Source organism: Pristiophorus japonicus, chromosome 12 (genome assembly GCF_044704955.1).
Source record: "Pristiophorus japonicus isolate sPriJap1 chromosome 12, sPriJap1.hap1, whole genome shotgun sequence".
NCBI classification, from domain to species: Eukaryota; Metazoa; Chordata; class Chondrichthyes; family Pristiophoridae; genus Pristiophorus; species Pristiophorus japonicus.
The window spans coordinates 167,266,686-167,289,920 of record NC_091988.1 but is presented as its reverse complement, the minus strand read 5'-3'; the positions used below and the strand labels follow the sequence as shown (position 1 = coordinate 167,289,920).

The 23,235-nt window shown below is 41.0% G+C and overlaps 1 protein-coding gene across 2 annotated transcripts in view; it reads left to right on the top strand.

The window, feature by feature from the left end:
- The window catches only part of prex1 (phosphatidylinositol-3,4,5-trisphosphate-dependent Rac exchange factor 1), a 230,090-nt gene that overhangs the window by 147,101 nt on the left and 59,754 nt on the right, over positions 1–23,235 (top strand). Inside the window, exons 17-21 of one of the 2 annotated variants that reach the window (XM_070896114.1) lie at positions 133–225; positions 6,212–6,360; positions 10,932–11,017; positions 17,756–17,892; positions 20,510–20,624. In XM_070896114.1, the coding sequence (XP_070752215.1) occupies positions 133–225; positions 6,212–6,360; positions 10,932–11,017; positions 17,756–17,892; positions 20,510–20,624 (580 nt within the window). Of the gene's footprint in view, positions 1–132; positions 226–6,211; positions 6,361–10,931; positions 11,018–17,755; positions 17,893–20,509; positions 20,697–23,235 lie in introns of both variants that reach the window. The other variant, XM_070896113.1, reaches the window with a different exon arrangement.

Sequence of the window (23,235 nt, the reverse complement as noted above, 5' to 3'; positions counted from 1 at the left end):
GGGCTTGGGTGAGCTGTGAATTAGCATGCTCTGGACAATGGTTTAAATAATTAATACTTCAAGTTTTCAAATATTTCATATTGTGCACAGTGAATGTGGTATTTGTTCTAAAATGTTGTTTTCTTTTCCTAGATTTTTCCTGAAGAAGAGAGCTACGGGTTTGAAATTGAGGAGAAAAATAAGACTATTGTAGTGAAATCTGTACAAAGTGGCTCTTCTGCTGAGGTAATTTCTCAGTTTTTCCTCTGCTGCCCACATTGAAATTCAGATCCATTGAACAGAACAGGCCCAGCGATATGGCCACCAAGTTATCTGCCACTGCACAAAAAGACCTGTAATATTTGGCCTTCATGTAGCAGTCGTGCACTGTTGGAGTATTCAAGTGTCTAATTTAGGACCTTCCATTTCAGCATATTTAAATAGGAGCATCTTGAAGGGTGTTGGAGAGACAGCGAGGTTTAGGGAGGGATTTCCAGAGCTTGGGGCCTAGACTGCTGATGGCACGACCACCGATAGTGAGGCAAAGGAAGTCAGGGATGCTCGAGCCAAGTATTGAAGGAACATGGGTTTCATGGGCAGTTGTAGGGCTGAAGGAGGTTACAAAGATAGGGAGGGGCAAGGCCATGGAGGGATTTGAAGACAAGGATGAGAATTGTGAATTTGAGGCATTTGTAGATAGGAGCCAATGCAGGTCAGCCAGGAGCAGAGCAATGGGTGAATTGGATGGTGCAAGTTAGGATATGGGCAGCAGAGTTTTGAATGAGCTCAAGTTTATGGAGGATGGGAGGCCGGCCAGGGGAACATTGGAATAATCAGGTCTGGAGATGACAAAATCATAGGCGACGGTTTCAGCAGCAGTTGGACAGATGGACACCGGCGATATTAGAGGTGGAAATGGGTAATCTTGCAGCTTAATGATTCATATTCAGGCTTGTGTCTCAAGCATTTGCTTGGTCTATTGAAGATGCATGTGTGAAAGACACTAGTTCACACTTCAAGGGGATACATTTGTAATGCCCCGGGTTACACGATTGTAGATATAGGGCAGTGCAAGTCAATTCCCATGAAAGTAAGATGCCATTGAAATTTGTAAAAAGTAGTTCAATGCACTAGATTTAAGTCAAGAAAAGCTCTTCGTAGCAATTGAAGCAAACAGCAGCTCATTTAATGTATTTTCAACAAAATAAACAATTTTGAGCCAGAGGAACTGCTAGATTAATGAATGAATACAAAACAACAGACCCATGAAGTATACTTGTAATTGACACACACATCTTTTGGTGGGCTGTTACCTTATAAGATGAAAATTATTGCATGGCCAAATTAGGGTCATCGTGAAAGCCAATGAGTTTGCTATGGCTTGCTAATAAGAACATAATAAGAATATAATAGGAGCAGGAGTAGGCCATTTGGCCCTTTGAGCCTGCTCTGCCATTCTTAAGATGATGGCTGATCTGATCCTGCCTCAACTCCACTTCCCTGTCTGCTCCCCATAACCCTTGACTCCCTTATCTTTCAAAAAACCTGTCTATCTCCACCTTAACTATATTCAATGACCCAGCCTCCACAGCTCTCTGAGATAAAGAATTCCAAAGATTCACGACACTCAGAAGAAATTCCTCCTCATTTCCATTTTAAATGGGCGACCCCTTATTCCGGAACTATGCCCCTTAGTTCTAGATTCCTCCATGAGGGGAAACATCCTCTGCATCTACCCTGTCAAGCCCCCTCAAAATCTTATATGTTTCAATAAGATCACCTCTAACTCTTCTAAACTCCAATGAGTATAGGCCCAACCTACTCAACTTTTCATCATATGGCAACCCCTTCATCTCAGGAATCAACCTCGTGAACCTTCTCTGAACTGCCTTCAGTGCAAGTATATCCCTCCTTAAATAAGGAGGCCAAAACTGTATGCAGTACTCCAGGTGTGGTCTTACCAACGCCCTGTACAGTTGTAGCAGGACTTCCCTACTTTTATACTCCACCCCTCTTGCAATTAAGGCCAACATTCCATTTGCCTTCCTGATTACTTGCTGCAGGCTAATATTTTGAGCAGGTTTAAAAGCTACAGTCTGGTTTGCATATTTGATACTGTTAGCAAAACCTAATTATAAAAGTTATATTGGGCTCCCATAAGCATATTTGAAACCCCTGGTCAGTGAATAATTTCTTCTACAAGCTGATGCACTTGAAATCACAAAATTTCAAAGGCAACTTATGGTAACTGACTGCAATGCAGTTGGATATGCTATAATTTGCCCGGTGGGGTTTGTAGTTGGAAAGATTATGGTAACCTCATGGAACCAGAATACTGTATCAAAACTTAAGCTCAAATCTACACAAGAATATACAGTCGGCTCCAAGATCTATTCAAATGTAGAAATGCAGCTATAAAGGATCCCCTCAGAATGCATGATCATAGCATGATTGAATTTCAAATTCAGATGGAGGGTGAGAAAGTTAGATCCCTAACCAGTAAATAAGAGACTGTGAAGGTATGAGGGCAGAGTTGGATATAGTGGACTGAGAAAATAGATTAAAAGTGTAGGACGGTTGATGAACAGTGATGTGCATTTAAGGAGATATTTCACAATTCTCAAGAAAAATATATTCCAGTGAGGAGCAAAGATAGCCATCCATGGCTAACTAAAGAAATAAAGGACGGTATCCAATTAAAAACAAGGGCATACAATGTGGCCAATGTGGGAGGACAGAAGACTGGGAAGCTTTTAAAAGCCAGCAAAGAACAACTAAAAAAATGATTAAGATAGCGAAGATAGACTATGAAAGTAAACTCGCACAAAATATAAAAACAGCAGGAGTTTCTATAGGTATGTAAAAAGGAAAAGAGTGGCTAAAGTAAATGTTGGTTCCTTAGAGGACGAGACTGGGGAACATGGAGATGGCAGAAACTCTGAACAAATATTTGTTCAATCAGTCTTTACGTTAGAGGACACTAAAATATTCCAACAGTGGATAGTCAAGAGGCTATAGGGGGGAGGAACTTAACACAATCACAATCACTAAGGAGGTGGTACTCAGTAAGATAATGGGACTAAAGGCAGATAAATCCCTTGGACCTGATGGCTTGTATCTTAGGGTCTTAAGAGAAGTAGCGGCAGGGATTGTGGATGCATTGGTTGTAATTTACCAAAATTCCCTGGATTCTGGGGAGGTCCCAGCAGATTGGAAAACTGCAAAAGTAACACTCCTATTTAAAAAAGGAGGCAGACAAAAAGCAGGAAACTATAGACCAGTTAGCCTAACATCTGTGGTTGGGAAAATGTTGGAATCTATTATCAAAGAAGCAGTAGCAGCACATTTAGAAAAGCAAAATTCGGTCAGGCAGAGTCAGCATGGATTTATGAAGGGGAAGTCATGTTTGACAAATTTGCTGGAGTTCTTTGAGGATGTAAAGAACAGGGTGGATAAAGGGGAACCAGTGGATGTGGTGTATTTGGACTTCCAGAAGGCATTTGACAAGGTGCCACATAAAAGGTTACTGCACAAGATAAAAGTTCACGGGGTTGTGGGTAATATATTAGCATGGATATAGGATTCGCTAATTAACAGAGTCGGGATAAATGGTCATTCTCTGGTTGGCAACTATTAACTAGTGGGGTGCCGTCAGGGATCAGTGATGGGACCCCAACTATTTACAATCTACATTAACGACTTGGAAGAAGGGATTGAGTGTAACGTAGCCAAGTTTGCTTTTCCTCCTATCTTTGTATCATCAGCAATGTGTGAGGAGGATACACAAAATCTGCAAAAGGACATAAACAGACTAAGTGAGTGGGCAAAAATTTGGCAGATGGAGTATAATGTTGGAACATGTGAGGTCATGCACTTTCGCAGAAAAAAAATCAAAGAGCAAGTTATTATTTAAATGGAAAAAGATTGCAAAGTGCTGCAGTACAGCGGGACCTGTGGGTACTTGTGCATGAAGCACAAAAGGATTGCATGCAGGTACAGCAAGTGATCAGGAAGGTCAATGGTATCTTGGCCTTTATTGCAAAGGAGATGGACTATAAAAGCAGGGAAGTCTTGCTACAGCTATATAAGGTATTGGTGAGGCCACATCTGGAATAGTGCGTGCAGTTTTGGTTTCCATATTTACGGAAGGATATACTTACTTTGGAGGCAGCTCAGAGAAGGTTCAAGAGGTTGATTCTGGGGATGAGGGGGCTGACTTATGAGGAAAGGTTGAGTAGGTTGGGCCTCTACTCATTGGAATTCAGAAGAATGAGAGGTGATCTTATCGAAACGTAAAAGATTATGAGGGGGCTTGTCAAGGTGGATGCAGAGAGGATGTTTGCACTGATGGGGGAGACTAGAACTAGAGGGCATGATCTTAGAATAAGGGGCACCCATTTAAAACAGAGATGAGGAGGAATTTCTTCTCTGAGGGTTGTAAATCTGTGGAATTCGCTGCCTCAGAGAGCTGTGGAAGCTGGGATATTGAATAAATTTAAGACAAAAATAGACAGTTTCTTAAACGATAAGGGGATAAGGGTAGTGGGGAGCGGGCGGGAAGTAGAACTGAGTCCATGATCAGATCAGCAATGATCTTATTGAATGGCGGAGCAGGCTCGAGGGGCCGTACGGCCTACTCCTGCTCCTATTTCTTATGTTCTTATCAGCGTCCAGCAATTTCTTTCAAGTGCCATACTTCATTTGACAATAGAATTGCCTAATTCCAGCATAGCAGTAGCATTTCCACAGCAAAGCATTGTTCCAAATGGGTTAGTTTAATAGTGATGCACAGGAGCTCTGTCTCTTTGTCTCCCATAATCCAAAGGGAAGAGGGGTGCTTTGAGATTTTCCTTTTAACTTGATGTGCACATTTCCTCGACCAGGTTGTATTTGTTATTCAGAAAGATGGCAGCTGTGTCTGTTTCCTCAATAATAACCTACCAGTTTTAGACTTCATACAATATAAATGAAAAGTAATTTCATGCTGCTCTAATTCAAAAAAAAAATACTCCAACCTAAAGCATACTTCAAAAATCTGAGCTGTGCTAATTTGTGGTTTGAAAAAGATTTGGGGTGAACTAGATTGTCGTGGTGATGGTTGTGGTGGATTTGTTTGTGGGGATTAATGATTTGAAATCAAACAGTAGTTATTTTGACGTAACTTCAGTTTATCTTGTGCTCTTTCCCCCTCCCCCTTTTTGTTCTTTTAAAGCATCTCTTGGATGTCTATATTTTGCAAACCAACCTCACTTATCCCTGAGAGACCACTGATTATTTTGTTAACTTCCAATTAGAATTCATATTTCCTGTGGATAACCAATTACTTAAGCCTGCCGTTGAAAATTCTCATAAGGGCCCATTGTTTACAGGCATCACATAAAGAAGCAGATACACGCAAGGACTGTATATACACTGAAATATAATGACTTTGGAAGGTCGCAGGTGTCTTTGCTAATGAATGTTTTGCTCGTTAAACCTATCTTGGAGAAGTTGAGTGTTAAATTTTTTGGTTGCTTTCAAAGCTGCACGTTGACGTGGTGAACACAGCTGACAGGAGACTAGAATACTAAGCACAGATTGCCCAGTCTGGCAATAAATGACAAAGCCTTTAACGATGCTGGTCACAGTGTCTCAACTACATTATCATGCAACAGGCTTGTTATGTACACGCTGAGCAGATGTGCTTGATGTAAACCAGGATATCAGTTATTTTAGAACAGGAAAAAAAACAAATTTAATTAAAACTACATGTTTGCTGTACAAATTCTCCGTATTGATGTATTGTTTGGTTTCAGTGAAAAGGCCCACTTTGAATTAAGGGGACATCGACTTGTTTACCAGTCTGCTGCAGCTAAAGCCATCTGACTTAAACTGATTGGTTTCAACATATTAGACTTTCCCTCGTATAGTGCGCATTACCTACAATATCTGCATTTGCTTATCCCCTATTATGGAGCTGGTTGCAATGAAAACAATTCTGAATATAACCTGGTTCCTATTAGTGTTCATAATGTAGGGTGAACTTGACTACACTGGAACAACTGCACAAGTGCAAGAGTTACTTGTGCAGGTTGATTAAAAGCCACGAACCTTTGCTATCATCATTGTTGTTTCATTTATAATTTATAAATTGGGCGCAGGTGACCACAGTTTTAGAATATGTGTCATGATGGTGGCTAATCCATTTTAAATGGACAGTTTTTGAAAATCTGACATTTTATTTGTATTATAGATGGCTGGTCTTCAGGTTGGACGGAAGATTTACTCTCTCAATGAGGATTTGGTTTTCCTTCGACCACTTCTGGAAGTGGAGACTATTTTAAATCAGTTCCATTGCAGTCGGAGGCCACTGAGAGTGCTGGTTGCAACAAAACCCAAAGAGTGAGTCACCTCATGTGATCAACTAAAGAAGAAGTTTGTGCAAAACTAATGCGCCATTAGTAATACTCTTTTTTTAAAAAAAAAAAGAACTTCATATGGAATCCTATCACATCCGTTTCTGTAAGCTGCTTGGCATTTGGAGGGGTTTATCTGGTTTAAAATTGTATAATCACAACCAATGTATTTCAATAGTTTCTGGTTGCTTTAGTCATAAATTTGCTTGAATTTTGGGGTGTTGGTGTTACAGATTGGAACATTTCTACATCTGCTGTTGCCATTCACAACTTCTCGATCAGTTGTAGTTTATATTGAGAGTAAACCTATCTGTACACTGTTACATTTTAACACAAAGGCAAAATACGACGGATGCTGGAATCTGAAATAAAAACCGAAAGTTCTGGAAATCTCAGCGGGTCAGGCAGCATCTGTGGAGAGAAAAACATTTTAACCTCGGTGGAACACCTTCGTTCAGTCCACAAGCATGACCCCGAGCTGTCATTTTAATTCTCTCTCCCACTCTGACTTCTCTGTCGTCTGCCTCCTACGCAATTCTAATGAAACTTGAACATAAGAACGTAAGAATTGGGAGCAGGAGTAGATCATTCGACCCCTTGAACCTGATCCGCCATTCAATAAGATCGTGACTGATCTTCTACCTCCAATCCACTTTCCTGCACTGTCCCTATATCCTTTAATTCCCTTAATATCCAAAAATCTATCGATCTCTGTCTTGAATATAATCAGAGACTGAGTCTCCACAGCCCTCTATAGTAGAAAATTCCAAAGATTCACCACCCTCTTGAGTGAAGATGTTTCTCCTCATCTCAGTCCTAAATGGCCACCCCCTGATCCTGAGACTGTGACCTCTGGTTCTAGGTGTCCCAGCTAGAGGAAACATCCTCCCTGTATCTACCCTGTAGCCCTGTTTTAAAAAAAAATGTTGTATGTTTCAATGAGATCAACTCTCATTCTTCTAAACTCCAGAGAGTATAGCCCTAGTCTGCTCAATCTCTCCTCATGGGATAATCCCCCCCCCCTCCCCCCATCCCAGGAATCAGTCTGGTGAACCTTCATTGCACTCCCTCAATGGCAAGTATATCCTTCCTTGGGTAAGGAGACCAAAATCATGCACAATAATCAAGGTGCAGTCTCACCAGGGCCTTGTATAATTGCTCAGGCTACCATCCCCAGTATTGAAGCACTGACCACACTCGATCAGCTCCGCTGGGCAGGCCACATTGTTCGCATGCCAGACACGAGACTCCCAAAGCAAGTGCTGTATTCGGAGCTCCTTCACGGCAAACGAGCCAAAGGTGGGCAGAGGAAATGTTACAAGGACATTCTCAAAGCCTCCCTGATAAAGTGCAACATCCCCACTGACACCTGGGAGTCCCTGGCCCAAGACCACCCTAAGTGGAGGAAGTGCATCCGAGACGGCGCTGAGCTCCTCGAGTCTCAACGCTGAGAGCATGCAGAAATCGAGCAGAAAGAGCATGCCACCCACCCCTTCCCTCAACGACTATCTGTCCCACCTGTGACTGAGCCCGTGGCTCTTGTATTGGACTGTTCAGCCACCAAAGAACTCACTTCAGGAGTAGAAGCAAGTCTTCCTCGATTCCGAGGGATTGCCTATGATGATGACGATGATGATGATATAATTGCACCTCATTGCCTATAATAGGCACTTTACAGCCTTTGGAACACAACATCGAGATCAAGGATTTCAGATCATAACCTTTGCACCCATTTTTTTTTTAAGAACGGCAGCTCTTGATTCTGCTATTCCCATTTACACCTCCTAGACCCACCTTTTTTGTTTCTTTACTTGTCCCTTTACCATCTCCTTTTGCCTTGCACCATCATCCCCTTTGTTATTTAATCTTTTACTTGTCATTTACTCTCTCCTGTCTTCCACCCCTATCACAGAGCATCACTTTTGTCCTTTCCTTCCTTTCCCCGTTCTCGGCCTCTGTACTTGCTTAAAACTTGTTGCATCTCTAGCTTTTTCCCATTCTGACGAAAGGTCATCGACCTGAAACGATAACTCTTTCTTTCTCCAAAGATGCTGCCTGAACTGCTGAATATTTTCAGCATTTTCTGTTCTAATTCCCAATTGTGCTGGTGTGACTCTCTTCACTTCCTACGTCTGCCATCATTATGGTCTGATTGACACCATTAACTTAATGCTTGTCCAAACTCTCTCTCACTTCAGACTCTTGTAAAGAACAGTTTCATCCCATTAGTTGGGTTCTGGATTCAAACCCAAGACCCAAGTTCAAAGGACAGTATAGTAACTCAACTGCACCTTCTATCAGCCATCAAAGTTCTTTTCAGTCATTTAAAAAAAAAAAATCTTCCTAGCCATTCTCGAGGCTTCGAACATTTCTATGTTGAGGTGCTCCTCCAAATATCAGGTCGGAATTTGCGGTCGGAGTCATACCTCAGGAGTACTCCTCCGACCTGGAAAAAAAATCTGTACCTACCTGCTAGCTCCCGGGCTTCAGAGTCTCCGGCCTGCATAAAGGCCCACGGATCCCAGGGACGCAGGCGATTCGGAAAGCTCCATGGGATCACATGGGCCAGGTTCTCCTATCAGAAAGGAGGATTCCTCATGTGCTTATGAGGATTCCATTTACGAACTGAATCCCCATAAGCATAACCACAATCCTCAAATAATTAAATAATTTACAAGTGGAATAAAAATAAATGTTTCCCTTTTTCAAAAGTACTTAAAAGTCCATTTAATGAAGCATTTACAATATAAAAAATTAAATTTTTTGAAAAATAATTTTAAACATTTTAATTCAGGCCAAAATGTATCTAAACAAATTATAAATGTTTGGGTGATTTTTTTTTAAAATAATTTTTTAACATTTATGTTGCCCATTATGCTCTTACCAGGCATAAGGGTTTCGTGGGCAGTAGTTGTGCACTCCGTCCCAGCGGAAGTGATTTTTGGGTCAATTTGTATGATCCGTCGAGGCACGTGTGAAAACCCAGAACTTGCTCGGCCTTTTGTGCGTGCGCCACCATCAGCCCCACAAAATCCGGGCTATTGACATGCTACTGGATACCATCTCGCCTAATCTCTGAAAGGGAAAGGCGAACAGCCTTTTCATTGCGATATTATAGGTAAATGATTGAGATACAGTTATGAAGAAATTTATATAAGTTTGTTGCTGTTAGCAAATTGGGGCCATGGCTAACTGAAGAATGCAGAAGAGTGTGGTGAATGTCACACAGTTGGGTGTTTGAAGCATATGCTTATTAAGGAACCCACCTGATTTTCCTTCATTTAATTAATTTAGACAAGGAAGTTGGAAACATTGAGTTAAGGGTGCATTATGTTCCTTTGTGGTTTTGTTCGAGTGCAGTAAGAGTACTAAATATACTTCAGCTTTGTGGTGGTTATGCAGTGAACATTCTCTTGGTGACATGCCAATTGATGTAATTTTTTTTTAAGCTTCTCAACACATCTCCAGCAGTATGCTTTCTCTCTGAAAAAAGGCGTAATGAAATCCTATTAAGTAATATAAAATCCATTTGAGTGTTTGAAGTTTAATGTAATGTTCTGACAGCATTATGTAAAACACAATGAGTTGTTCACGTTCAGTTCTAGCCTGCCAAAGAGCCAAATCAGCTCCCTGCATTAGATGAAATAGATTTTAAAGTCTAATGAACAAACTGAAGCAATTAAATCTGGAAAAAGTGCGCTTAAGTGGTCTATAACCATGTGACCATAATTAATGTCTCCTGTAGAGTTTCTGCAGCAATGTATGTCAGGCCTTGGCTGGTTTGTGCTTTTAATATTTTGGGTTTGATTACTTGAACTTTGTCCAGTGTTAATTCAGGCCAAAATGTATCTAAACAAATTATAAATAACCTTTTAGTCATTATGGCCAGAAGGAACCATTGTTGAAAGATGGTAAATTCTTTGACATGTGTTTACTTTCATATGAAATTATTTTCACAAACTACCTCAGGAACAGAAGAAGATAATTTTCCTCCCATGTGCACAAATGATGCAATGAGGTATTTTGATACAGCATGTGTTGTATCGCAAACTGGTTTGCTAAAAAAAATTATTTAAGATAGTGGACCTTTCTTAAATTCCAGCTTTAGCTTCACTATTCCTGTTCATCTGACTTCATCTTGTGGTATCATCACTTAAACTGTTGCCATTATACATTATTCCATGCTGTGAAGTCTTTGTTCAAAGTTGGTGCTTGCCATATTTCTTCGGAAGTTTGATGTTATGATGTACTTTAAATGGTCCAATGTTGAAACCTCACCTGATGACTGAGCTTATGGAGAATTAGAAACCTTCGGTTACTTTTTCAGGAGCTGCAGTTCATTGGCTCAAATTTTCTGATTGATCAGAGTCCAATTGCAGCATTTTGTTCTGTTTGAATTCTCATCACAATAGGATGTTGTAGGGAAGTCCTTAAAGAAGCAGAGTACCCAGAGTTATGACTAGCCTGGGAACGTTACAACGTTCTACTGATAAATGGAAGGTTGAGATCAGCTAGCTGAGTGTAGTTATCCAACGTTTATTTGTATTGTTGATGCAGGATAATCAAAGTTCCTGACTCCTCTGAAGGACTGAGCTTCCAGATCCGTGGAGCTGCCCCTCCGTTTGTTCATGCAGTTCTGAAAGGTAAGACAGTCGAGATGGGAATTTGTATTGGATTCTACAGATTTGATGTAAACATTGTCTTCATTGCAATATCAACTATTAGAAATGTTCCTAGGCCATTGATGTGCATTGTGATTTTATACAAAGGTAACTAATATTTACAGAATACACATTTGGACAGTACCAAATGCATCTTAAATCTTTGAGTTGTCAAAAGGAGAAAATTTGTCAAGTGTTCATTTTTCGTGGTTGATTCAAGAGATTTTGTTCAACATTTCTCTTGACAGCAACGTTTCAAAATCATCTTTTTTTACTGAGCCCTTCTGTGAAAATTAATTTATTTTTCTCCCCTTGCACATGTGCTGTGTCCTCCCACCAAGCAGATGCAGTTCTGAACAGACATTGAGCAAGAGTTGCTGTGTTAATTGTGTTAGTGTGTGTGTGTGTCTGTGTGTTTGTGTGTGGGGGTTGTGGGTGTGATATGACGGAGGGCATCTGGTGGTAGACTTGTTTTTTTTCTCTTGTCTCTCACTTTCACACTCCAATTCTACTTCCTGTTCTATACCGAGAACTCTCAGACAGGGGAAGAACCCAAGTCCCACCACTGTGTCAACATGCCAATGTGTGCGACACGAATTCCCATCCTTTTCCCCCAGTTTCTCTGTTTTCTAAACAGGGTCCTGGAAATGTGGGACTGTGCTTAGCTTGTGTTCTTCCAAATGTCTCTGATTTTAAAATCACTGTATTCAATTGCTGCTATAATTCTTGCATTTCATTTTTGTTTGCTTTTTTTCTCCCTCTTCCAAGAACATGGGATCACACGAGGACAGGCAGAAAGCCCCCGTACACTCTAACACTGCCTTCCGTCAGCAGCTAAAAAATGCCTGCCCCCACCCCTGCCGCCCTGTATCTTTAAGGTCCAAAGTTTGTCAAGTGGGCAATCGTCTTGCAAACCCAGGTCCTATAGCGGAGCATGTTGCTATATCAACACACCGTTCCACTTTCATACAATCTATACGAGGTACAAGTTCCAACATGATTTAGAATATTTTTCCACCAGCTTTCTAGTATTACTTCAATTATCCTTCATTCAGGGCTTCAATAAAAAGCTCAAAATACAGCTTTTACACTTCTACAATTACGGTAACCTTTAACTTTCAAACGCTTGCATGGTGACCTGCAATTTAACTTTCTTTGTACAATGAAAAAAATAGTTTGAACTTGCAGAGAAATGACATAATTGTAAGCAGGTGAGTAGGAGGTGCTGTGTTATTATTGCTGGGAAAATGAAAGATGGTTCAGAAATAGCAGAAACATTGGTGGGTGTTAGTGCGAATTTTTTAAAGCTTTCAAATGCGTTTTGTTTGAACAAATTTTTGATGTGTTCTCTTTTAGATTGATGATGGGTTAGAATCTCAGACCTTGCTGCTTTCTTCAGATGTATTTCTGACTCAGGAAAGAAACAATATTCAAATCAGCATTAAGTGTAGTACATGTAGTTTTTGAACTGTGAAAAATAAGGTTCATGTTAACTTTTGTATTACCCAGATAGTTTTCAAATGAGATTCATTTTAACTTTTTTGAAATGACTGTATTCTGAATGAGAAAACCGTTCAAATAAATGTTTTGGCAATGTAGGTCTATATTGATGCCACTATAAAGTTATAATGAACAGTTAAGAGCTGAAGTTGCATGATCTTCTTAAAATCTCCAGCAAGGTTTTGAGTTGACGTGTGCAGTCTGCTTCAGATAAACATGTACCTGATCCAAACATAATCTGTGATTAAAGCATGAAATTGTAAAGTTCCAAATCCTTTCTGCTTCACTTGTACCATCTAGACTTTCTAATCTAGTATCGGTACTTGTCTACTCAATTCTGATGTGGACGTAAAACTGTTCAAATTATTAATTTTTCCAATGGACAAGATTTCACGTTGCCAACTACAGGGCACTTCCATCTATAGATCGCAATTTCTGCTTAAATTTGTTTTCCTCATATTAGGTTTGGTAGAGAAACAACAAAGTCACTTCATAGTGGCATAATCAGGGATAGTTTAATGCCGAGCCAAAGGAGATATTAGGAGAGGTGAGATCACAGGTGGTTTTATGAGGGCCTTAATAGGCAAGAATGCAGGGGTAGTCAGCGTTATTAATATCTTCTTTGGCTCATTGACGATTTATTTCTAATTGGGACTCTTGCCATGGGATGTTTGTCTACATTAAAGGCACTATATAAATGCAAGTTGTTGTCGGTTGTTATGTGAAACTTGGTGTGGGAGTGCAAGTGATCCCTTTCAGAAGGAATGGCAAACTAGGAGGATTGAACTTAACTGAAACCACACTAAATAGCAATTATTGGTCTACTGTTCAGGTGGTTTCACCATCCTCACTGAACAAATTAGCTGTTCACCGCATCTGAGCCCACCCCCTGCTGAAACATTAATTTACACCTTTATCACTTTATTGTTGTCTGTTTCCAGTGCTCTGCTTGCCGGTAGCCTTGCTTCCATCCTCCATGAATCGCAAGCCATCCAGAAGCCCCATTCTCACCTGTACAAATTCCCATCATCCCTGTCCTCACCAAGCTCCACTGGCATCCTATATCCCAGAGAGTCAACTTTAAGATCCTTATCCTCAACTTAAAATCCCTCCAAGGCTTTTCCCTTTCATGAGAACATAAGAAATAGTGACCGGGGTAGGTTATTTGGCTCTTTGACCCTGTAGCACTATTCAGTAAGGTCATGGCTGATCTTCTACCTCAACTCCACCTTCCCGCATTATCCCCATATCCCTTTAATATCCAAAAATCCATCAATCTGTCTTGAATATACTCAATGACTCGGCGTCTACAACCCTCTGGATAGAGAATTCTAAAGATTCACAACCCTTTGAGTGAATCTCCTCATCTGTCGTTAATGGCCATCCCCTTTATTCTGAGACTCTGACCCCTTGTTCTCGACTCCCCAGCCAAGGGAAACAAACTCTCAGCATCTACCCTTGTAAGAATTTTATGTTTCAATGAGATCATCTCTCAATTCTTCTAAACTATAGGTAATATAGGCCTAATCTCCTCAATCCTCATTGGGCAAACCCCTATCCCAGGGTTCAGTCTGCTGAACCTTTGTTGCATTTGCTCTAAGGTAAGTATATCCTTCCTTGGGTAAGGAGACCAAAACTGTACAAAACTCACCAAGGCCCAATATAATTGCAGTAAGACTTATTTACTCTTGTACTCCAATCCTTTTGTAATAAAGGCAAACATACCATTTTGCTTTCCCAATTGCTTGCTGTACCTTCATGTTGACTTTGTGATTAGTGTATAAGGACACCCAGCTCCCTCTAATTACCAACATTTCCCAATCTCTCAACATTAAATTCACATTCCTCCACATTATATTCCATCTGCCATGTTCTGCGCACTCACTTAACCTGTTTGTCCCTTTGCAGCCTCTTTGCATCCTTCTCATCTGGGATCTCCTCCAGCCTTGTGCCCCTGCATGCTTCCTTTATTCCGTCAACACATGCTTGCTTCTCCTTCTCTGCTACATTATTGGTGCTCACTCCTTTAGTCTCTGTGCTCCCACCTTCTGGAACATCTCCACCTTATCACCGCTCTCCCTGCCTTCAAAGGCTTTTTTCATGTCCTGCTTTTGTCCTCTCAGGATCTGTTTTCCTTTCTTCCTACTGCTCTGTGTCTACTCTCTATCCAACATGCTATAAAGCACTGGAATGCTTTTATTTATAATGAGAACAGCAGAAATGTAGATTGTTAAAGGATGGCAGTCAGGGGAGTGAATGAACAATTGATTTCTGCCCCTTAACTTAAGTTGGAAAAGGTATCTCCTCAGGACTGGTTAGCTATACTTGTGGTTAATACAGAAAAATCATTAATTAAGGCTCGATTTAAAAACCTTTTCAGGTTGGCACGTTATAACAGTTTTTTTCTGTTTGGATCCCATATACAAGATGGGCTATTTTCATAGAAATCATAGAATCAGAATTTACAGCACAGAAGGAGGCCATTCGGCCCATTGTATCTGCGCTGGCCAATAAAGAGCCATCCAGCCTAATCTCACTTTCCAGCTCTTGGTCTATAGCCCTGTAGATTACGGCACCTCAAGTGCACATCCAAGTACCTTTTAAATTTGGTGAGGGTTTCTGCCTCTACCACCCTTTCAGACAGTGAGTTCCAGACCCCACCATCCTCTAGGTGAAAACATTTCCCCGCAAATCCCCTCTAAATCTCCTACCAATTACTTTAAATTTATGCCTCTTGGTTGTTGACCCCTCTACTGAAGGAAATAGGTCCTTCCTATCTACTCCTATCTAGGCCCCCATAATTTTATATACCTCAATAAGGTCTCCCCTTGCCCTCCTCTGTTCCAAAGAAAACAACCCCAGCCTATCCAATCTTTCCTCGTAGCTAAAATTCTCGTAAATCTCCTCTGTACCCTGTCTAGTGCAATCATATATTTTCTGTAATGTGATACCAGACCTGCATGCAGTACTCCAGCTGTGGCCTAACTAGTGTTTTATACAGTTCAAGCATAACCCCCCTGCTCTGTGCAAATTCAAGGCATAGAATGCAAATCAAATCCATAACTTTCCCAAAGCGTCATTGAAGGATGTTGTTATCCTTTCTGTGGCTTATTTACTGTAACCTGTTGTGAAAATGTTTGAGTTATTCCCCTAATTTAAAAAGAAAAATCCTAAATTTTAAACCAAAGTGAGTAATTTGCAGGTTAGATTTTGTGCAATGGATTACAGCAGGACATTGCAGAATACTGGCCAGCATTGTGCAATGATGATGGTAAGAGCTATTTATATAGAGAAGTATGAGCACTGGGATTCCCAGAACTATTGAATGAAAACCAAAAATGCAAAACTTCTTAAAAACAATGGGTGTGAAGGGTTTCAGGAGATTATGTAGATCAACACAATTCTTGGAGTAAGGTTTCACTGAGACTTTGATTATGATTGGTTTGAGTCTGGTTGAAGGGGTGGATTTCAAATGTAAAAAATATATTTTCAAAGTGCATGTCTCTTCTTCTCCCTGCAAAACAACCCCGTTCTGTGATATTATAAAACACATGGGTAGCTTACAGAATATACAATCTATCTTTGTCGTATCAAGATTTCACACAAGCGCAGGAAGAGGTCAGTCATGACATACCATCTTGCCAGAAGCTATGCAGCTGTTGGTCTGTTTTACTCCCTCTCCTCCTTCCCTTTTCACCATTATAGTGTCGGCCATGGCCGCGGAATTTGAAGAAAGAAAGACTTGCATTTATATAGCGCCTTTCACTACCACCGGACATCTCAAAGCGCTTTACAGCCAATGAAGTACTTTTGAAGTGTAGACGCTGTTGTAATGTAGGAAATGCAGCAGCCAATTTGCGCACAAGCAAGCTCCCACAAACAGCATTGTGATACTGGTCAGATAATCTGGGTTATTTTGTAATGTTGATTGTGGTTGATGAAGGTTGTGGATTCAAATCCCGTGAACAGGGACTTGAGCACAAAAATCTAGGCTGACACTCCAGTGCAGTACTGAGGGAGTGCTGCACTGTCGGAGGTGCTGTCTTTCAGATGAGACATTAAACTGAGGCCCTGTCTGCCCTCACAGGTGGATGTAAAGATCCCATGGCACTATTTCGAAGAAGAGTAGGGGTGTTATCCCCAGTGTCCTGGCCAATATTTATCCCTCAATCATCTGGTCATTATCACATTACTCTTAGTGGGAGCTTGCTATGCGCAATTTGACTGCTGCATTTCCTACATTACAACAGTGACTACACTCCAAAAGTACTTCATTGGCTGTAAAGTGCTTTGGGATGTCTAGTGGTCGTGAAAGGCGCTATATATATGCAAGTCTTTTCTTTCTCTACTCTTCCCACTCCTCAAGTACAAATTGATTTAAACATTCCATCTTTATGAATGAATGTGAAGAACTCTGAACAAATTAAGGAAGTGGAAAATGGTGCATGTTGGAGCCGATCTTTGAGTTATTTATGGTCACAGTGCAGGTGCATTTGACTTGAGCCTTTTCTCCACTGTGCCTGTGTGTGGAATGGCCAGGCCTGCTTGTGATCCTTTTCATCAGTAGATTATTTCTTTACTCTCTCTTCCTTGAGTTCATTTTGGTTCATTACCTCATTTGCTTGTTGTGGCCCATGTCGGCTATTAAACTTACCAGCTTGTGTTTATATTTTGGGACACGTACCTGAAGTGATAACTGAGAAATAATTATGCATGAAATTCTGAAGATTCAGTTCCTGAGACTGTTTCCTGTTGGTAACGGGGAAAATTCTGCCTGTACTACTTATCTGGCACACTTGGTGTGAGCAGCTTTAATTGGATAATGTATTTAAAAAGGGAGTCTTGAGGAGAAGGTGCTTTTGGTTAAAAGTTCCCTCCACCTCATCCCAGCTTTCACCGAAATATATTTTATTCACAGTACCTGTGGTAAATTTGATGGCTCCTTCCCCGTGATGGTTCTCCCATACCTCCATCTGTCCAGAGCTGTTCCAGTGCCCTGCCTCACAGGAGCAATCAGTAACCCCAATGACGAGAGCTGGCACTTTGGACTAGATTGGGATTGATCCGGAGCCCCCACACCCTGGACAGTGTTATCAGCTGGGCATTCAGCATAATCCAGTCAGTAGACTGCTTTCCAATGTTTGTTGTCGGGTTGTGCAGCTTTTTTTATGGACTATAAACGGTTTATAAGACTGTGCTGAGATTCTGATTATCTTGCAGGGTCTGGGGCTGCAGCAGCTGGGCTTCTCCCTGGCCAATGTATTTTGAAAGTCAACGGGAATAATGTCAGCAAGGAGAACTACACTGAGGTCCTTGAACACTTCAGCGCTTATCGAAAAAATGTACAGCATCTACTGGTAAGTAGCAGTAATACAGCACACTGCCGCAACCGTGGGTTTACTCTCTAACGAGGCGCGGATTAATTGGTCTCGTCAGTGTATACCATCATAAATAAATTGAAAAGGAATAAGTTTACCATTTCCCTACACATAACCAACCAGAGCAAATCTTCCTCTCCCTGTCCCTGCCCCCCTCCCCTTTGCAGATTTAAGTGAATTGAATTGGAACTGTTTATAATGTTCGACAAGAATCTATTGAACAGAGAGACTAAAGGCCATGTTGTGTTGGAATTCTAAAGCGGTGTGCTCTATAGTGGTAGAATGAGGGTTTGTTTTCCAAGTTTGTCATGAAAAATATATGGTTTTGGCTCCACTTAATTTTTTTTTTTAATTGTTGAAGGGATGTGGGTAATACTGGCCATGCTGCATTTATTGCCCATCCCTAGTTTCCTTGAGAATGTGGTGTTGGACCACCTACTTGAATCGCAGCGTTCCTCATAGTGATGGTGCTCCCACAATGGTATCGGGTCAAGAATTCGATCAAGGAATGGTATATGCCCAATCAGGATTGTGTGTGACTAGGACTGAAGTACTGCTGTGTAGAGAGATTGCAAAGCAATCCACCCTGGCTGCAATGGTTCTGCTGATCACCAGAGGCTAGGTGCTGTTCCAAAGGTAGGGAGTTGGGGCAATGCCAAGCTACCTGCCCAACAAAGCCCTTGAGACTGTTCGCAACCTTGGTGTCATATTTGACCCTGAAGTGAGCTTTCGACCATATATCGCAACATAACTAAGACCGCCTATTTCCACCTCCGTAACATCGCTCATCTCCGTCCTTGCCTCAGCACATCCACTGCTGAAGCCCTCATCCATGCTTTTGTTATCTCTAGACTTGACTATTCCAACGCACTCCTGGCTGGCCTCCCACATTCTACCCGATGTAAACTAGAGGTGATCCAAAACTCGACAGCCCATGTCCTAACTCACACCAAGTCCTGCTCACCCATTACCCCTGTGTTTGCTTCTGGTTAAGCAATGCCTCGATTTCAAAATTCACATCCTTATTTTCAGATCCCTCCATGGCCTCTCCCTTCCCTATCTCTGTAACCTCCAGCCCCGCAACCACCCCCGCGATGTCTGCGCTCCTCTAATTATGCCTCTTGAGCATCCCTGATTATAATTGCACAACCATTAGTGGCCGTGCCTTCTGTTGCCTAGGCCCCAAACTCTGAAACTCCCTGCCTAAACCTCTCCGCCTCTCTATCTCTCTTTCCTCCTTCAAGACGCTCATTAAAACATCCCTCTTTGACCAAGCTTTTGGTTACCTGCGTTAATTTCTACTTATGCGCCTCGGTGTCACATTCTTTATCTCTTAATACTCCTGTGAAGCGCCTTGGGACATTTCACTACGTAAAGATGCTATATAAATACAAGTTGTTGTTGAGTAGCTGAAGAGCAGTTATTGGCTATGGGTTGGGAGGTGTTCAATGGTCTGTCTTGGGGCTCTGGATAACTAAGGGGTTGTAGGGAGGGCAGGGTGCTTTTGGACAAATAAAATTAGACTGATGTAAAGTATCACTCTTAACTCTGCATTCCTTTGCATTTCATTTTTTATATTACCAATTACATTGTTTGGAGTGAATACTTACAATGTGGAACTATGAAAAAGATGGCATTTCATTGTTTCTGCACAATCATGTAAGAACATGCTTGAGGGAACACAAACTTGTTTAGCTTCCAGTACTAAGAAATTTAACTTGCCTTGTCTTCATATAGTGCTAGTCTATGTCAGTGCCTCTGTACAGTTATTAAGTTCCTTGTCTTAGTCCCTTGTTTTGTTTCAAAGAGCATATGCACAAAAATGCGAACCATATGCATGGACATGTCAGTCTCTGGAGTATTAGGTAATGGTTTCAATCAGCAAAGCTCAAAGAATCTGTGTAGCATCCTCTGTGTAGCACCAGCCTAATGGCCCCTGACTGAGGTCACATAAAGGGGCATGTGTCACGTTTCATGGAAAGTTAACCGATTTAGTCTCTGTTCAGTTAACTTTTATTTGTTGCCGTTGCTTGCTTCGGGATGTTTCCGGTTTTTTAATCTGTGTGAAACTTTGACATGGTGCTACAACTCCACCAAGTCTTCCAGTATTACACCCTGGAACAATAATTAGTTAATATTCTGCTTTGCGTATTTTAGTTATAATCGTGGTAACCCATTAATCTCCATTTTATACTTATTTTGAAGATTATCTCAGTTACTACAGCAGACCCAAGATATGTTGGACCAAGAAAACAAATATATACTGCCCCCACCCCTCACCACTCCCCCCCCCAAACCAAGCTCTGGTGTAAAAACCCAAATAGTTGTATTTTTAAATTTTTTGTATCTTTCCATTCCTGCATTCCACTCATTTTCCTACAAGTACCTGCCTCCTAAAACAGTGCAACATTTCTTAATCAATTGTGTGAAAAGGCTCAACTTGAGCAAATGCCAGCATTATTAACGAAGGAAAATAAAATAAAACATTTTGTTGTTTTTTGTTTTAAAACTTAGTTTTAGACTCAGACATTTCGAATTTCTTCAAATAACAATGAGCGATCCTAATACATTCTTGCTCTCTTTTCCATTATTCAAGAGAAAACGATCCAGTCAGTGGATATATCGGACTGTTGAAGATGTAGATGAGGAGGCAACACAAACAAAAGCCAAAGCAGATTGTCTTTGCAGTCTTTCTGATCTATCAGTGCATGGTAAGCTGTTAGATGTCTCAGCCAATCAAACTAAAGTATTTGATCATATCAACGAGAACAAACAGGAGGCAGGTATGTTGTGGTTAATTGCAAACGGAACCTGTCTGGCTGAACCATTTTTTAGAAGCCTGAATGTGTTTCACATTTTATGTTTTAAAATATCTAGTGCACAGGGTTTAAAATTTAGATAGATTGCTGGCCACTGTAACATGAGTCAAAGAATTTCTGTTTGAGTTGCTTTAATCTCAAGAAGCATGTGTAGAACCACAAAGTTGAACATGTAAAGAAAAGAATTGGCTACGGTACACTGAGTTTTTTTTTCCTTGTTTACATAACTGGCTTCAAACAAGTATGAGTTTCAGACAAAAGTTGGTCGCGGCATCTAGCGATGTGCACATCAAGCTGGTTGTGTACATCTATCCGGTAATGGTTCAGCTGCCATGCATTGATATCTTCTGACTAATATCTAGGAAATGTAAATTCATCATGCACCGATCCATGCATTATGAACAGATCAAACACCTTGATAGTGGCTTTTCATGTTCTTTCAGCCTTTACAGCTGCTGTGCAAAGGAAGATGATAAACCACTTCTGTTTTCAATGTTAAGCTGCATTTCCATTGTGTGAGAACCATGGTTGTACTGCGGTTACGTGCAATGTGAGGATCTCACAGCCGGCTCAAGTGGCCACAAATCCGTCAATCTGACTGGGAGGGGAAGACCCATTTTCAGCAGGTTTTCCAGGCCGTTGATCAAGAGTCCTTGCAGTTTCATAGTCAACTTTCAGCTGACTGCTTGAGGCTCGTGCTTTGGGGACCGGTTGCGTCAGCAAGATCTTGTAGTTTTATAAAACCAGCTGAGATTGCTGTTATGCTAGAAATGCTAGGACCAATATTTGGCATTTTTCATGTTGCTCAGCTAGAAGATCTGAAGTGTATTGGCAATTGTACCTCACGCTGAGCTAAGCAACAACAGAGATCTGCACACAACGCAGGTTCCCTGGGCATCTAATTTTTGTTAGTCATGAGAGAATTGCAGGGTTAGGGGGGAGTAGGGTCGGAACAGAATGGTGACCTCTCGTGACCATTAGAGTGAAAAATATGGTTATAAAATTACCTGGTGCTATATTGTCCATGTGGTATGAGATCATCTATTGGAGTTCTTCAATTAGTGCTTTTGGGAGTCAGATCATTGACCTGGCTTACAAGTTATACTGTCACTTGCCTGTCCACACAGGCTCAAATCCAAACCACTTTCGGTTTTGAACGATCTTATTTTCCATCAGAATTTTATTTTCTAAACTAGCATTCCTTCAAAATATTTTATGCAGACTAGTCTAGAATGAGGGAGGGAGAGTATGAAATCCCTCATAAGAAAATGGAAATTTTGAATTTGTTTTGGGCATTGTTCCAAGATATTTCTAATCCTTTACAGTTGCACTCCATCCTGTATTCTTCTTTTATTTGTATATAGCAGGCCACTACATTCAACAATCTCAGCTCTGACATTTCCATATTGTTTCACACATGGTAATCCTGACCTTTTGTCTGTTCACTAACTTCTGGAAAGAAGTTTTTAACCCTGTAATGGCTCTCCTTTGCAGCTTGCAATGACTTCACATAATCTAGTTTATATAGTTTATGCTCAAAGATATTTTTTCTTGATATCTAATGTTTAATATGGCTTGGTGATCTCTGGGGTCCCAGAACATCCTTTGGAATAAATAGTTGAGATGATCAATGTAAGTAAGCATTGTTGGTACTAGAGAAGGGAACATTTTTTGCTTAGCATCAGTCACCCCTAGGTTAGATATGGTATGCATTAGTTGCACAGCCAAGTTCTTACCATTTTAATTTGTAACATCCCTAACCTCTAACCTCAGAATAGCATTACCTAAAAGGTCAACATTATATTTTGTAGAAACAGGAGTGGGCCATATAGCACCCTGAGCTTATTCCACCATTCAATTAAATCATGGATGATTTGTACTCTCATTCCATTTACCTCGCCTTCCTCCATCTTCTTATGCCATCATGCTCCACATCCCTTGATATCCTTACCTAGCAAGAATCTATCAAATTTGGTCTTAAAAATTCCAATTGACCCAGCATCCACAGCCTTTTGGGAAGCGAGTTTCAGATAGTCCCCACTCTTATGCTGGAATCTTCCCAGCCCTGCGAGTGCAGGTTTGAAGGCGGGCCCGCTGTCAAAATGGCCCTGATCGACAGGGGGTTGGAAGTTCACTCTAAACCTGCCTCCGTGTCAGTTTCTCAAGTGCCGGGTCTGCCTGCGGATCTCAGACCCGACAGTGAGCAGCGGGCCAGTCAATTAAGATGCTTAACAGGAACGTTAAACATATTTAAAAGGATTTTAACCAGACACTTGCCATTTTACCAAGTTTTTATTGAGTTTGCTGCTCCTCGGGTTGTCAGTGACTCTCCATTGCTTTGACTAGTTGTCAGTTACAGAAGTGGTATAATAGCTACCATTTCACAGCTGTTCACTTTCCAGTGTCAGAAGCTGAAGTCTTCAGGATTTGGAAGATACTTTTGAGATGTATGCAGTTTGGAAGTGTTTGCAGTGAACTCTCTATCCACTGTCACCATTGACAG